This window comes from Panthera onca, chromosome X (assembly GCF_046562875.1).
Source record: "Panthera onca isolate mPanOnc1 chromosome X, mPanOnc1 haplotype 2, whole genome shotgun sequence".
Lineage (NCBI taxonomy): Eukaryota > Metazoa > Chordata > Mammalia > Carnivora > Felidae > Panthera > Panthera onca.
Window position 1 is genome coordinate 84,492,376 of NC_138357.1, and position 13,192 is coordinate 84,505,567.

Here is a 13,192-nt window from a genome sequence, read left to right on the forward strand (position 1 = left end):
GACAAATAATAATTGTATCTATTTAGGTGGAATAATGTAACATTTTGATATCCATTGTGGAATGACTACCACGATCAAAGTAATCATGGTTTGATAGTTACCCCCTTTTTTTTTGTGGTGAGAACACTTCATGTGTACTCTCTCAGCAAATTTCAAGTATACAATACACTATTATTAACTATAGTCACCGTGCTGTAACGATTGCATCCAAGTTTTAGCAATTATGAATAAAGCTGTTATAAATTTTTGTGTGCAGGTTTTAGAGTGGACAAATGTTTTCAACTCACTTGGGTAAATGCCAAGAAGCATGATTGCTGGATCATATAATAAGAATATGAAACCTTCATTGTTTTGTTTATCTGGAAATGTCTTTATTTCATCTTCATCTTGAAGGATATTATTCCTGGTTATAGAGCCCTAAGTTGGCAGTTATATTGTTTCAACACCTTGAATATGTCATCCTAGAGACTTCTGGTCTTCCCTGTTTATGCTGAAAGCCAATCATCGCTCTCATTGTTCCGTTTTGAAGACCATGGCTTTAGCTTTATCTGCCGTGGTTGCTTCCATGATGTTCTCTCTCTCTCTTGCAGGTTGACAATGTAAGTTTAAAAGATGTCTGCTTTAGAACTTTCTTGCTTGAGATTCTTAGTGTTTCTTGAGTCTTAAGCGAGATGTTATTCATCAGTTTTGGAAACAGCATGCCCTTGTCTGTTCAAATATTGCCCAGGCACTTTTCCTGTCTCCTCTTCATTTAACTCCAATTAAAATATGTTCCGCCCATGTTAGCCTCTGCATCCACTGAATCTCTTCCTACTCATTTTGTATTTCCTTCATCTTTTCTCTGTATGTTTTACTCTAGATATTTTTATCTAATTCATCATCTAGTGTACTAACATCTCTTCACCATGACTTACCTGTTGAAAATGTATATAATACATTTCTTGTTTTCAGGTATTTTATATTTTGTCTGTAAAATATCTTTTATGTTTATTTTTTGTTTTGTTTTGTTGATACATAATTTACATTCAATAGACTGTGCCTATTTAAGTGTACAGTTTGATGAGTTTTGACAAATTGAAACGTGTGTAACCACCACCACTATCAATATTCAGAATATTTCCAGTGCCCTGCCAACTTCCCTCTTGTGCGTTTGAAGTCAAACATCTTGCTCCATCTCCAGCCCTGGCCAACCACCAAGATCTCTTGTCTCAGTATAGTGTTATCTTCTCAAGAATTGTATGTCAAATGATTCAAACAGCATGCAATATTCTGTTTCCAGTCGTCCACCACATAATGCTTTTGATATTCCCAAACATTGTGTGTGTTGGTAGTTTGCTCCTTTGCGATACTTTGAATATCCCAAAGTTCGCTATTCATTCACCAACTGCTGGACATTTGGGATGTTTTCAGTTTGGGGACATTATGAATAAAGCTGCTATCAACATTCACATACAAGATTGGTGTGGACATGTGCTTTTAGTTTTCTGAATTAAATAAAGACTGGAATGATTAGATTACATGGTACTTGCATGCCTACCTTAATAAGAAACTGCCAAAAACTGCCAAAGTACCTAGTCTTTACGCTAACATGTGAAAACCATAGTGGCTCCACCTTACCAGCCCTTGCCATCATTGTCACCCATTTGAATGTAGCTCTTTCTAGTAGTTGTGGTATGCTGTCTCGGTTCAGTTTTAATTTTTATTTTCTTGTTGCCTAATAACTTTGAGCAACTTTACATGTGTTTAATTATTTGGCATGCATTTTCCTTGGGGAAATGTCTGTTCAAATATTTTAGCTATTTTTAAAACAAGTTCTGTGTTCCCATTACTGAGTTGTAAGAGATTTTTGTATGTCCAGACATGCAAGTAAGTTCTTTATTATGTAAGTATTCTCCCTCTCTGTGACTGGATTTTATTTTCTTACCAAGATCTTCCAAAAAAGCAAGGTTTAATTTGCCTTTTAAATTGTTTTATAAAGCCAGTTTACCATTTTTTTCCCTATTATTGTTCATGCTTTTTGTGTTCTAGGAAGTGTGGCCTAACTCAAGTTAACAAAGGTTTTTCTCCTGTTACCATGAACAAGTTTCATAATTTTTCCCTTTACATCTATGCTTATTGTCTTTTTTGGGTTCCCCTTGTATGTGATTTGAGGTAATGCAAAAGTTCTATTTTTTTCCATATGCATATTCAATGTTTCTTTAATATTTGTTGAGCACATATTTTCCCTCATTGGATCACCTTAGCTCTATTGTTGAAAATCAATTGCCCGTATATGCGTACCTCTATTCCTGGACTTTCTATTTGTTTTCTATTTATTTACATGTCTATATTTATGCTAGTACCACACTATCTTGATGACTGTAGCTTTATAGTAACTTAGGAAGTTAGTCAGCATGAGAATTCCAAATACGTGTTTCTCTTTCACAGTTGTTTTGGCTATTTCAAAGATTTTTTTTTTAAGTATATTAACTTATTTTGAGAGAGAGAAAGAAAGCACGAGCAGGGGAGGGGCAGAGAGAGAGGAGAGAGTGAAAATCCCAACCAGGCTCCACACTGCCGACGCGGAGTCCGATGCGGGGCCTGAACTCACCAACCGTGAGATCACGACCGAAGCCAAAGTCGGACACTTAACCAACTGAGCCACCCAGGTGCCCCTTGGCTATTTCAATCCTTTGTATGTCAGTAAAATTTATATAACCACCTTGTTGTTTTTTTAGTCATTTGAGTTATTATGAATCAGCAGATCATTTTGGGGAGAGTTTTCATCTTAGCAATATTGAGCCTTAAAGTCTAAACACATCATCTATTCTCCATTCATTTACATCTTTTCAAATTTCTCTCAGCAATGCCAATGTAAATGTTTCATCTACAGCTTCACATGTATTTTGTTAAATTCGCCCTAAGAAGTTCATGTTTTGAATGTGTTGTAAATGATATTTTTATTTTTATTTCCAATTTTTTGTTTCTAGGATAGATAACTATAATTGATTTTTGGGTATGGACCTCATATCCTGCCACCTTGCTTATCTCACTAGCAGGAGTTCTAGTAATTTTTAAAAGGACTTGTGGAACTTTCTATGTATGTGATCTTCTCACTTATGAATAAAGACAATTTTACTTCTTTCTTTCCACCTTGTATGCCCTTTCAATTTTTTGCAAATCCTGCCTTAATGCACTAACTAAGACTGCCAATCAGGACTAGGAGTGGTAAGAGACCTTAGAGGGAAAGCTTTCAGATTTTAATGATGAAATATGTTTCAGATGACCTTTATCAGATTTAAGAAGCTTTTCCTATTCCCAGTTTCCAGATAACTTTTAGTCTGAATAGGCGTTAAACTTTGTTGAATGCATTTCCAAATGACACTGGTATCGCATTGTAGCTGTCATAAATTGCCACATACTTTCTCCTCCTTTCCAGACGAGGTGCCTTATCTCAGGTGTCCTCTGCACGCAGTGCTCAAACCCACACCTGTGGCATTTGGTGAGTGTCTGCACCCTCATTCAGGAAAAGGCACATCCTGCTGTGTGCACAGCAGGATCCTGGGAGGTTTCCAGGGTGAGGGTGCCAGAAGAGTCTTGGGTCATCCACCACCCCAGGGCTGGGGCCCAGGCATCATCCATCCCTCTCACATCCCAGGCCATGCACCAGTAAAGCTAAAGTGAAGGGGAACCCATCTCTGTCAGAATCACAGCGTCCCTGTTGCCGAGCCCAGACCCAGCAGCCAGGAAGACAGAAAGCACAGCAGTGGCCAACAAGGCAGAAACCCACCTGAAGCCTGACTTTAGGGGAGGAGACCTTACACAGCCAGCTTCCTGGGGGTGTGACTTACACAGCCCCATGGGACCCCGTGCTCGCAGGCGTTGCACACCTGGTTCCATGCTCTGCTGTCACCCTCTTGGAATTCTTCATTTTTTCACAGGGAGACCCACGTTTTCATTCTCCACTGGGCCTGCGCAATTAGGTGCCTGGATCTGGGTCAGGAGCCTAGTGTGGGTGAGAGAGGGGAACCTCTTCTCAGGGAAAAGAGGCAATGGGGTGCAGGGGTCCTTAGTACTACTCTCTCCCGCTTCTGAACCTGGGACCTCGTCCCCTCAACTGAGGACGTCACTGAGGGGCCTGAGAAAGTTCCACTGTCCCGCCTGCCACTGAGCCCTCCCAGGTGTCTCACCTTGGTCCACGGGAGGAACTGCAGTCCCCACCCCACTCCCGCAGGGATCACTCAGCCCTTCAAGACACCAGGACTTAGGCCTTGCTTTGGCTTCACTGGGAGAGCCCTGTTTCCAGTGAAGAAGAGCTCCAGAGCCCACCAACAGGCCTCGGGTCATGGTCACAGGCAACGGGCTGGTGAGCTCTACTTTCATTAAACCTACTCTGTCGGGAACAATGGCTCCTCCTTCCATCTGCTGGAGGGCTGAGAATGTCGCTGAGGCCTATCTCCTTGCCCTGAAGACTCCATCTGAGGGAGGGATGAGATGCTGAGGTTGTGTGGAGGATGAGGGAAGGGTTCCCTTAAGATGGCGCCTCCAAAGATGGGGTGGAGGAGGCGGGGATTGGTGAATGTCTGTGGACCTTGTTGTGTGGTGGGAGGGACCGTGGCACCAACCCACAGCCTTCCACTCCACCCCTTTTCCCGCCACCTCCCCCACCACTGGCATCTAACTGGGGTTGTACCACGTGGGAAATCATGTAACTCTGTGGACTGGAGCCTCTCGAAACTCACGGTCTAGGCACTCAGCTGGCACCTCCGCATCTCCCAGCACTGTACCCACACCTATTGCCTTCCATGCAGAGGCGGGGCATGGCCATCTCAGAGCACCCAACCACGTGCTCCTCAGAGCACCACGTGCGCAGGTAAAGGAAGAAACTTCCCAAGTAATTTTGCAACTTTAATGTAACACCGATACCAAAAACATGAAAACACGACAGAAGCGCACAACAACAGCACACAACCAAAGCAGGAAGGGCAGAGAGAGCTTCATCTGGCATGCCATCTCAGATGGGCAGGGAGAAGCTGCCTAGAGTGCTGTGTGAGGGAGGGATCTGAGGAGGCACTCTGGCCTGGTGCGTGACGGCCGCAGTCCGTCAGCGCTGCCTGCAATGCAAGACACAAAAGCTGACGCAGAAATACAAATATATGTGAAACGGGGAGGGACGCAAGGACAGAACAAATGTCTTTCACACTCTCTTGGTTACCCCACTGCTTCCAGGCCCTCCCCCGACTTCTCACAGCCCCCTCCCACACCCTCCTGCAGAGTTTCATTTAGCGACTGAAAACCTTACTGGATCCAGGAGAAGAAGTTGGCACTCGTTCTGGCGGCATTTCTGGTCCGGATGGTGGAGCTGGTGCTGGGCCCATCGAGAATGCTGGTGCTGGCCCCACCGTTGGTGCCACTGCTGACACCAGCCCTCCAAGTGGCTCTCCTGTTGGCACGGTTGCTATTCAGAATGTACTGATGGTATCTGGCCCAGAAAGCGAAGGGAATCCTGGCCCAGGCATCGCCAAAATCTCCGTCCTCATCCCAGGTCAGGAGCTCCACCTGTATGTCATCCCAGCTCCACCGTCCAATCAGAGCTTCGTCCCCGATATTCATCTGGGCCCTCATCTGGGCCCTGGCATGCTCCTCAGCCATATCCACATCCATCGTCTTGAATGCATCATCCACAGCCTCCAGGAAATGAGCCTTCCACTCCCGGGGGTCTCGGTTCTGATTCTGCAGTAGAGTGACAGCGACCATCCAAACAGCTAGCCCACCTCCACTGAGCACCTGCTTCCTGCCATACACCCTCCTGGGAGCTGTGCATAATCATTACACAAATAAAGACCGCTGGAGTCTGACTCTCCCGTTATTCCAGGCCAGTCCAGGGGCTTCACCCCATCCCTCCCGCTTACTAAGTCTGTGAACTTGTGTCAGTGACCTACTTAGGAACCTGTCAGTATCCTCACTGGACAGACAGTGGGAGGAGGCCGTGACCAAGAAACAAAGAAGGTACAGCAAGGACCAGACCCAGACCCCATCGCCTGGCCCCAAACAGAGGCTCTCTGTTACCTGGGCAATGAACCGCAGCACCCTCATCTTGCTGGTCTCGTGGCGGGCTCGCAGGCCCCAGAGGAACTCATACTCGGGTGGGCTGCTATTGGGGACCTTCTTGTACTCCAGGTACCTCAGGGCAAGAGGAAGAGAAACGTTTGCTTCCAGCCAGGCAGACCTGTTGTTGCACCAGTGGCTCCCAGGTGGCCCCTTTCCAGCCCGATGATGCAGCTCAGCTCCTGGGGGAGGATGGTCCTGACCTCCAGCCCATGCCTCACTCCCACGCTCACTCCTAGGGTTTCTGCCTCCACGATTGAGGCCTACAAAGCCTTAGGCCGCCAGTCCTGCCCAGAAGCCACGTGGAAGTGCAGGGTGGGACACGTGTAGGGTATCTGTTCATAGGAAGGCCACAAGTTTGTGCCCCTTGTCACAATGCACCCAGAGTCCCGTTGGGTGTGTTGTAAACAGAGGAGCCATTTCATCAGGCACCCTGCTCTGAGCTCACCCCAGTGCAGGGTGTCGTCCATGGCCTGGCGGAACCCCGGGACGGCCCACTGCAGAGAACAACTGTAAAGGGAAGAAGAGCAGCACACTCCGCCCATACCCCTGACGGTGTGCGCGTGCACGTGTCCGTGTGCCTGTGTGGGTGCGTGCATGTTCTCCAAGGACCAAGGACTGGGTGGGCCCTAACCAGAAAGCCAGGAGGGCTGGGCTCTAGGACCAAATGGGGCGCTTACCTGTGGGGGCCACGCTCAGACTTCCACCCTCTGAGTCCCCTGTTCCCGGGATGGAAAGCAAGGGAAATTCTACTACAGCCTATGGGGCAGGTGCCAAAGGGCATGGGGGTTGTAACACACCCTACACCGTGTTCTCTGTCAGCTTGTACTCCCTTTCCCCAAGACCAAGCTGGATCTCTACTCCTCGCCAACACTCCAGCCGCCACCCACACTCACACCAGGGACACCTATCCCTCTGGTGCTAAGATACGGGATGGAGAATGGCTTCTCGGCCAGATCGGCACACGAGGAATGCACAAGCATGAGACAAAGTTAACCTGGCCAATACTTACTTCTGCTTCACAAAGTCCTCTGTAATGAGCTTCCTCAGATCGCCAAGGAATGGGTGCCTCACCCTGAGGGCAAGGAAAGGAATCCATAACAAGAACAGTGGCAGTGAGGGACACGTGGGCGGGAGCACTCCCTGGCAGGATTGAGAGCTGCCCAGCCTGTGGGGCATCCCCATGGAGGCCTGGGGTGGCACCAGGGGCCGCACGTCAAGGATGTCAAGGATACCCTAGGCAAGGGTTTGGTGGAATCCCTAAATCTGATGGTTTCTCTTACATCTCATCTGGGGACAGAGAGGGGATGTGGAGCAGCGAGGGGCTGAGAGTTCAGGACCATTTCCCCATGCACCGTGACGAGACCCTTTGCCTCTACCCAGTCCAGGATGTCCACTCCCCTGGCACCTGGCCACCAAGCTACTGCAACCCTGGTGCCACTGGTGCCCAAGGACAACACTAAGGGGTGGGAGTCGAGAGCCCAACCATACCCAGGGCGCAGTCCCATCTTGCGTAGTGCCTCCCAGAGGACAGCTGTGAGGGGAGATGAGATACAAGAATTGCACACACAAAGCTGAGACTCTGGGCGGCAGCCCCCCCCCCCCCCGCCCCCGGCGGCAGGTCTAGCCACTCACCCTCGCTGGCACGGTTGCCATTCATGAAAATGACTCCCAGAATCACCAAGAGGAGGCTCAGCCTGGGGGTGTCCTTGGTCCTAAAGGTGGAGAAAGACGCATTCTATCCGGCAGGCATCTGCCCGAGGGACTAGGATCGGTTCACCTGACTAGCCTTTCCCAGATGGCTGGGCTACAGAGCGGTTCTTCCCACTCTGCGCATGGCTTGTTCTCCGACCCAGACCATCTTTTCCTCTGTCTGAGACTGAATCGCTTCACGCATCAAACGTAGATGCGAAGAGCCCCTCCCAGAGTCGTGTCCACAACAGGGTCAGGGCAGGGAGCAAATGCTTGGCAACAGTGTGTCCACAGGAGGCATATCCAGACCTTCCCCGCCCTTCGAGCACCGGGAGTTAGACTGGACGGGAAGCTTCCTTCTCCCAGGACCACTCTGCCAAGCCCAGGCCAGGCACGTAGCAGGAAGGGACAGGCAACAAGGAGCCTGCTTTCCCAGAAGATGGGGTGAAGAGGTGGCCGGGGTGGGGGTGAAGCCCTGAGAGCAGCCAAGGCTTGACCCCAGGCTCCTGCCCTTTCATCCCCTAATCACTGGGCACCACTAACTGTGGGTAGGAGCTGTGCCAGGCACCAAAGCCCTGTTTTCCCGTTTCTCCGAGAGGAAAGGGAGAGGCACCAGTGAGGAACCCACAATCCTCTTGCCTGCCCTTTCTTACTTTCCCAGGAGACGAGCTGAGGAATCACGTGTGCACACGAGAATGTACAGGTGTTCTTCCTTGTCAATTTCCTTCAGGTGGATCCCAAACTTCTACGTGGGGGAGAAACCAGAACAGGACATGAGAAACCCACGCTGCCTGTCCCGCAGGCAGTCCTTTCATTTCCCGTCAGAACTCTCTCTCAGCCGGGACCCCAAAGTCACGCGGAAGACTGAAGAAGAGAGGCCGAAGAAGAACTGCCCTGTGGGAGCTCTGGCACCGACCAAAGCAACAGGACCCACTTCAGGGGACAAGAGACACTCAAAAGAGCATGAGGGAGAGGACCCCGCGGGGGATGGAAGCATAAGGTGGACGCTCCCAGGTGGAGAAGCTAGGGAGGGCTTCCAGAGCAGGTAGTGCCGGAGGTGGGCCTCAAGGGGCTGCAGGGTGCAAGGCCTGCCTGCAGCTCTTGTACTACAGGGAGCTGCCCCTGTCCCTTTGCCCACCTTTTCCAGAGTGTACGTTGCTCGTTCAATGATCTCAGGGAAATGTTCGTCGTATTCTCGGATGACATCCTTCATCATGTCTGCGGGAGATGAGAGGTGGAGAGAGCACCAGGGCTGAGCAGGGGCCAAAGAGCTGCACCCCCTCAGTCAGCCTCACTGAGGGGAGCACAGTTGGGACCCCCGTACTGTGCAAATGGGAGCGATCAGCTGGGCACACTGGGTGGGGACATGTGATGCGAGGCCCTGCAGGGTAGGGATGGGGACGGGGGAAGGGCAGGGCTCAGGGAGGGGGCGCAGGTTGCCCACCTGAGCGCTTGATGGGAATCTTCCTGTAGTCCTTAATCATCAGATATTTCACCAGTTTATTTGCCTGGAGGAGGAGGAGCACACGGGGAGATCAAGGCATGGCTGACCTCCAAGAACTGGCCCATAGGAGAGGAGAGGAGGAAGACGGGGGAAAGGCAGATTTCTTACCCTCTCTTGCAGAAGGGTCACGTTGCGGGGTGGCAAGCACAGGACATGTCTTGAGGGTACCTGGGACCTCAGGGCCATCGGTGGCCGGGGAACCATATGAGCCCGCACTGTCATCGGAGGCTGCGATGGTCTCCAGGTCGGTGGGACCGCAGGAGGCTCTCTCTCTTCCTCGCTGCTCTCATATTCGTCATCCAGGTGCTTGGACTGTAGCATTAGAGAGAGAGAAGAGACCCAGGGCTACCAGACTCACCGTGCAAAAGTGCCCAGCACACGTCTTAACCAGAAGAGATACTTGGAAATGAGGGTAGTACAAACAGTGGATGACATGTGCTGAGTGCTTACTATGTGCCCCGCACCGAGCCAACCTCTTCTCCCGTCAGGCCTGAGGGCAGAGACTTCGTGGGGTCAAAGCATGCTAGCAAACTTGTGTTGGACCAACGTGCACAAGCTGACAGAAAAGAGGAGGGGAGAGGAGGGGAGGGGAGGGGAGGGGAGAGGAGAGGATAGAGCAGAGAAAGGAGGGGAGCAAGGGGGGCGGTGCAGACTGCAGGGAGGTCTCACCTTCTTGGTCCTCTTGCCTCCCATCCTGACCCAGGGCTCAGCACTGTGCTGGGCAGGGGCAGCTGCACCCTCAGGCCCAGGGATGCTTGTGGACATCTTGGTCTTGGCAGCAGCTGCTGTCACAGCATTCTGAGGCTCCACCCACCGGGTCTTGGCGAGAGCCTTTCCAGATTTGGTCGTCTTGGGCCGGGTGGCTGCCCCCTCCCTGGCAGGTGCTGCCTGGAGCACCCTGGAGGCAGCACTGGGGCCCTCTGTGGCAGCCTCTTGGGCCGGGGCGGGCCTCTTGGAGCGAGAGAAGGCCATGCCACTGACACCTGCCGGCTGGGTGAAATCAAAGAGATCGTTCTGACCCAGGAAGGCTGTCTTGGGCCGGGTGGCATCCATCTCACTGGCACACGGAGCCTGAGAGAAACCACAGGCAGCACTAGGACCCTCAGTAGCAGCCTCCTGGGCCTGGGAGCCTGTCTGGGGCTGTGTGGACTTTGCTGGAGCCCCTGGGGCGGCCATCTCACTGGTGACTAGCATCTGGGAGATGTGTGGAGCAGCAAGGGTGGTCTCAGGGGTGGCTGCCTGAGCCTGGGCCGCATAGGTCATGGGCTGGGTATCTGCTCCTGAAGCCTGGTCTGTGGCCACTGGGCGGTCAGTGACCACCTGATTGTAGGTGGCACGGGCAGCAGCAGCAGCGGCCCTAGCAGCACGATTGGAGGCGGCTGCGCGGGCTACGTTGACAGCATGGGCAGCAGCCTCATTGGCAAGTGTTTCTGGATCCAGCTGAAATGCCTCCATCAGAGTCCTAGCTAGCATAGGGTTTTCCACTTCCCAGGGCTCATTCTGCAAGGCCAGACAGAAGGGTAGGGGAAGGCAGACAGTTCTACAAGCTCACATCATGCTTCCCACCCAGCCTCCTCCCTGCAGCCAGCTCCCAACCCCCACCCCCCGTCTGTCCCCCTACCCCGGACTTCCCAAACCCCCTTTCTCTGAGCAGGAGAGGGAATGCTCCGGAAGCTGGGCAGTCCTTCCCCATTCAACCCTCCCATTCACCCCCCCCCCCCCTCAAAGCAGCTTCACAGGGGAGAAGGCCCAGGGCCAGCAGGTGGCCAACAAGGAGCCTCACCGATAAGATGCGAAGGCCTGGACCCAAGCTCCCAAAGGCTCTGAGGATACGGATGTCAAAGCTGGTGAGGGTGCCATAGCCTCCAAAAGCACCAAATTCTTCATAGTCATTTCCTTCAACCATCTCCTCCTCCCCGACTTCATCGCTACCCTCATCCATGTCTTCAACGTTGTAGGTTTCTGATTCCATGCGGTAGCTTCCCTCAGCCATGCTGGGGGGGGGGGGGGAGGGTGGTCCCAAGGAGAAGAGAGCTTAGCCAGGGAGGGAGGGTGAGGCTTCTTCAAGGGGGAGGGGGCGGGATCCAGTGGGAGGTGGGATCCCTCAGGAGGAGGGAGGCTGCAATCATCAGGTTACTAGGCAGTACAAGGCAGACAGAGGGGGGAGGGGGAGAAGGGAGAAGGGAGGGAGGGGGTGTCTGTTGGGTTAGATTCTGTCAGAGACGCAGCACTAGGAGAGGGATAGCGATGGTCTCCCTGCACTTAAAGGGGAGTTCAAGAGGGGCACGCTCCCCGTCCCAGCCTCTAGATTTGAATAGGGGGTGGACTGGTGGGCTTGGGTCTGAAGAGTCCCAAAGGGGGATGCATTGAGAGAGGGAGAAACAAAGGGCTTGGATTTAACGACGAAGGGGGAGAGCAGATGACATGAGAGGGCTGAGACTACTGGGACCCCGGAAAGCTATGGGAAACTGAATCCAGAGACCCTCTGGCTAGGTCCAGGCGGGGGCATTCAGCTGATGATTCAGGTCTGGGTTGGGCTCATACAGGAGCGCTAGGGGTGAGAAGGGTGGGGGTGGGGGCTCGGATTAGGTGAGGCATGAATTAGAGCGCTGGAGGTCTCAAACCCCAGGATCGCAACTCCAGGAAGGGGCCCACGGGGTCAGCTTGGTTGGAGTGATCTAGGAGTGGTTGGGGTGGGGGTAGGGCCTCTGCTCTAAGATAGCTCAGCAGGGTGCACACGGGTCTGCTAAAGGGGTTCGGATTGTGGGCTCCAGTGTAAGTGGGGATCAGAGAGCCTGAGTCTCCTGTTGGAAGACTCTCCTCTCCTGTTGGAAGAGGTCGGTGCGGAGGGGGGGGCGGGGGGCGGAGTGTCCTACCTAGACCGTGGGTCTAAGCGGGCTCAGGTTCTGAGTGCCTGGGCTTTGTTCAGATCCGGCTATCGGGGGAGGGGAGGGCGCACCGTGCCGGGTTCCACTCGTCCTCTCCCGGTCCAGTCCGAGGCTGGATTCTTACCTTCCCTGGGGCTCCAATGGCGTCCGTCCTCAGCACCAGGAACCCCGCAGCCGCGCCCTCGCCTACTGCTGCCAGCACAGCAGCTCCGACCACCCCGCCCCTTTTCTCCGCGCACCCCCCGCGTCTGGGCAGCCTGCGCATGCGCGGACCCCTCCAGCCCGCCCGCTTTCCCAACAAAAGCCCTCTCCACCAGGTCCCCAGTGCGCATGCGACTCCAAGAGTGGGTGGGCGGGGTGGGGGGTGTTTTCTCCTTCCCGCCCGAGACCCCTCACCCCTCCTCTGACCGCAGGCTCGCGCACTCGCAGCTCTGGGTGCAGTTCGACCACCCAATCATCTACCCTCGGTGCCCGCACTTCTGCACAATGCTTCTCGTCCCTGCCCTCCCCGTTCCCGCTAAACTCCTCTGGTGTGGTCTGGAATACACTATGCCTGGCTTCCCCAGCATGACCCCTAGGTCACAAACACAAAGGTCTCTAGCTGTGTCTCTAACTGTAACAAGGGGAATGGAAATGGCCAGAGGATGCCAATTGCCCTTGTGTTGCCCAGCACTACCCATCTCTATGGCCCCCAGACACACTGGGAACATCTGCTTCCCCAGCTACTCTGTATGCAGCTTGTGCATCACAGCGCTGTCTGTACTGGGGCTTGTCTTCTTCTCACAGCAGCCCTGGGAGGTGGCTGTCAGCATCCCCATTTTACAGATCAGAAAGCTGAAGTGCAGTCACACCACATGAACTAGACAAGGCCACAGAGCCAGTAAACAGAAAATGCAATATGTGGGCCTGGGTCTTCCTGACTCCAGACCCCATGTCCCAGTAGGGCTGGCCTGGGGACTGAGGTGCGCCCCCCCCCCTTCAGTTGGAGCGACAGATCAACCCCTCAGCTCTCCTGCCCTGC

General features: G+C 52.7%; 1 protein-coding gene and 1 non-coding gene across 4 annotated transcripts; both read right to left on the reverse strand.

Annotated features, from left to right (window-relative positions):
- Positions 1-3,315: 3,315 nt before the first annotated feature.
- LOC145714444 (melanoma-associated antigen D4-like) lies at positions 3,316-12,429 on the reverse strand. Of its 3 annotated transcripts, none has more exons than XM_081793942.1 (13): positions 12,296-12,429; positions 11,067-11,277; positions 9,953-10,783; positions 9,392-9,595; positions 9,224-9,287; positions 8,918-8,997; positions 8,433-8,524; positions 7,723-7,802; positions 7,579-7,621; positions 7,100-7,162; positions 6,049-6,163; positions 5,282-5,712; positions 3,316-3,985 (listed from the first exon to the last, which is right to left on the reverse strand). In XM_081793942.1, exons 2-13 carry the CDS (start codon positions 11,274-11,276, stop codon positions 3,907-3,909), a joined length of 2,292 nt encoding a protein of 763 aa, XP_081650068.1. In that variant the 5' UTR covers position 11,277; positions 12,296-12,429; the 3' UTR covers positions 3,316-3,906. The 3 variants fall into 3 exon arrangements, with proteins under 3 accessions (XP_081650068.1, XP_081650069.1, XP_081650070.1); XM_081793943.1 differs by lacking the exon at positions 3,316-3,985 and adding an exon at positions 4,875-5,093; XM_081793944.1 differs by lacking the exon at positions 3,316-3,985 and having other exon boundaries at positions 5,278-5,712.
- LOC145714783 (small nucleolar RNA SNORA11) lies at positions 6,410-6,538 on the reverse strand. The gene has a single exon (XR_014136990.1). It is a non-coding gene; the product is annotated as a small nucleolar RNA SNORA11 (small nucleolar RNA).
- Positions 12,430-13,192: the final 763 nt, after the last annotated feature.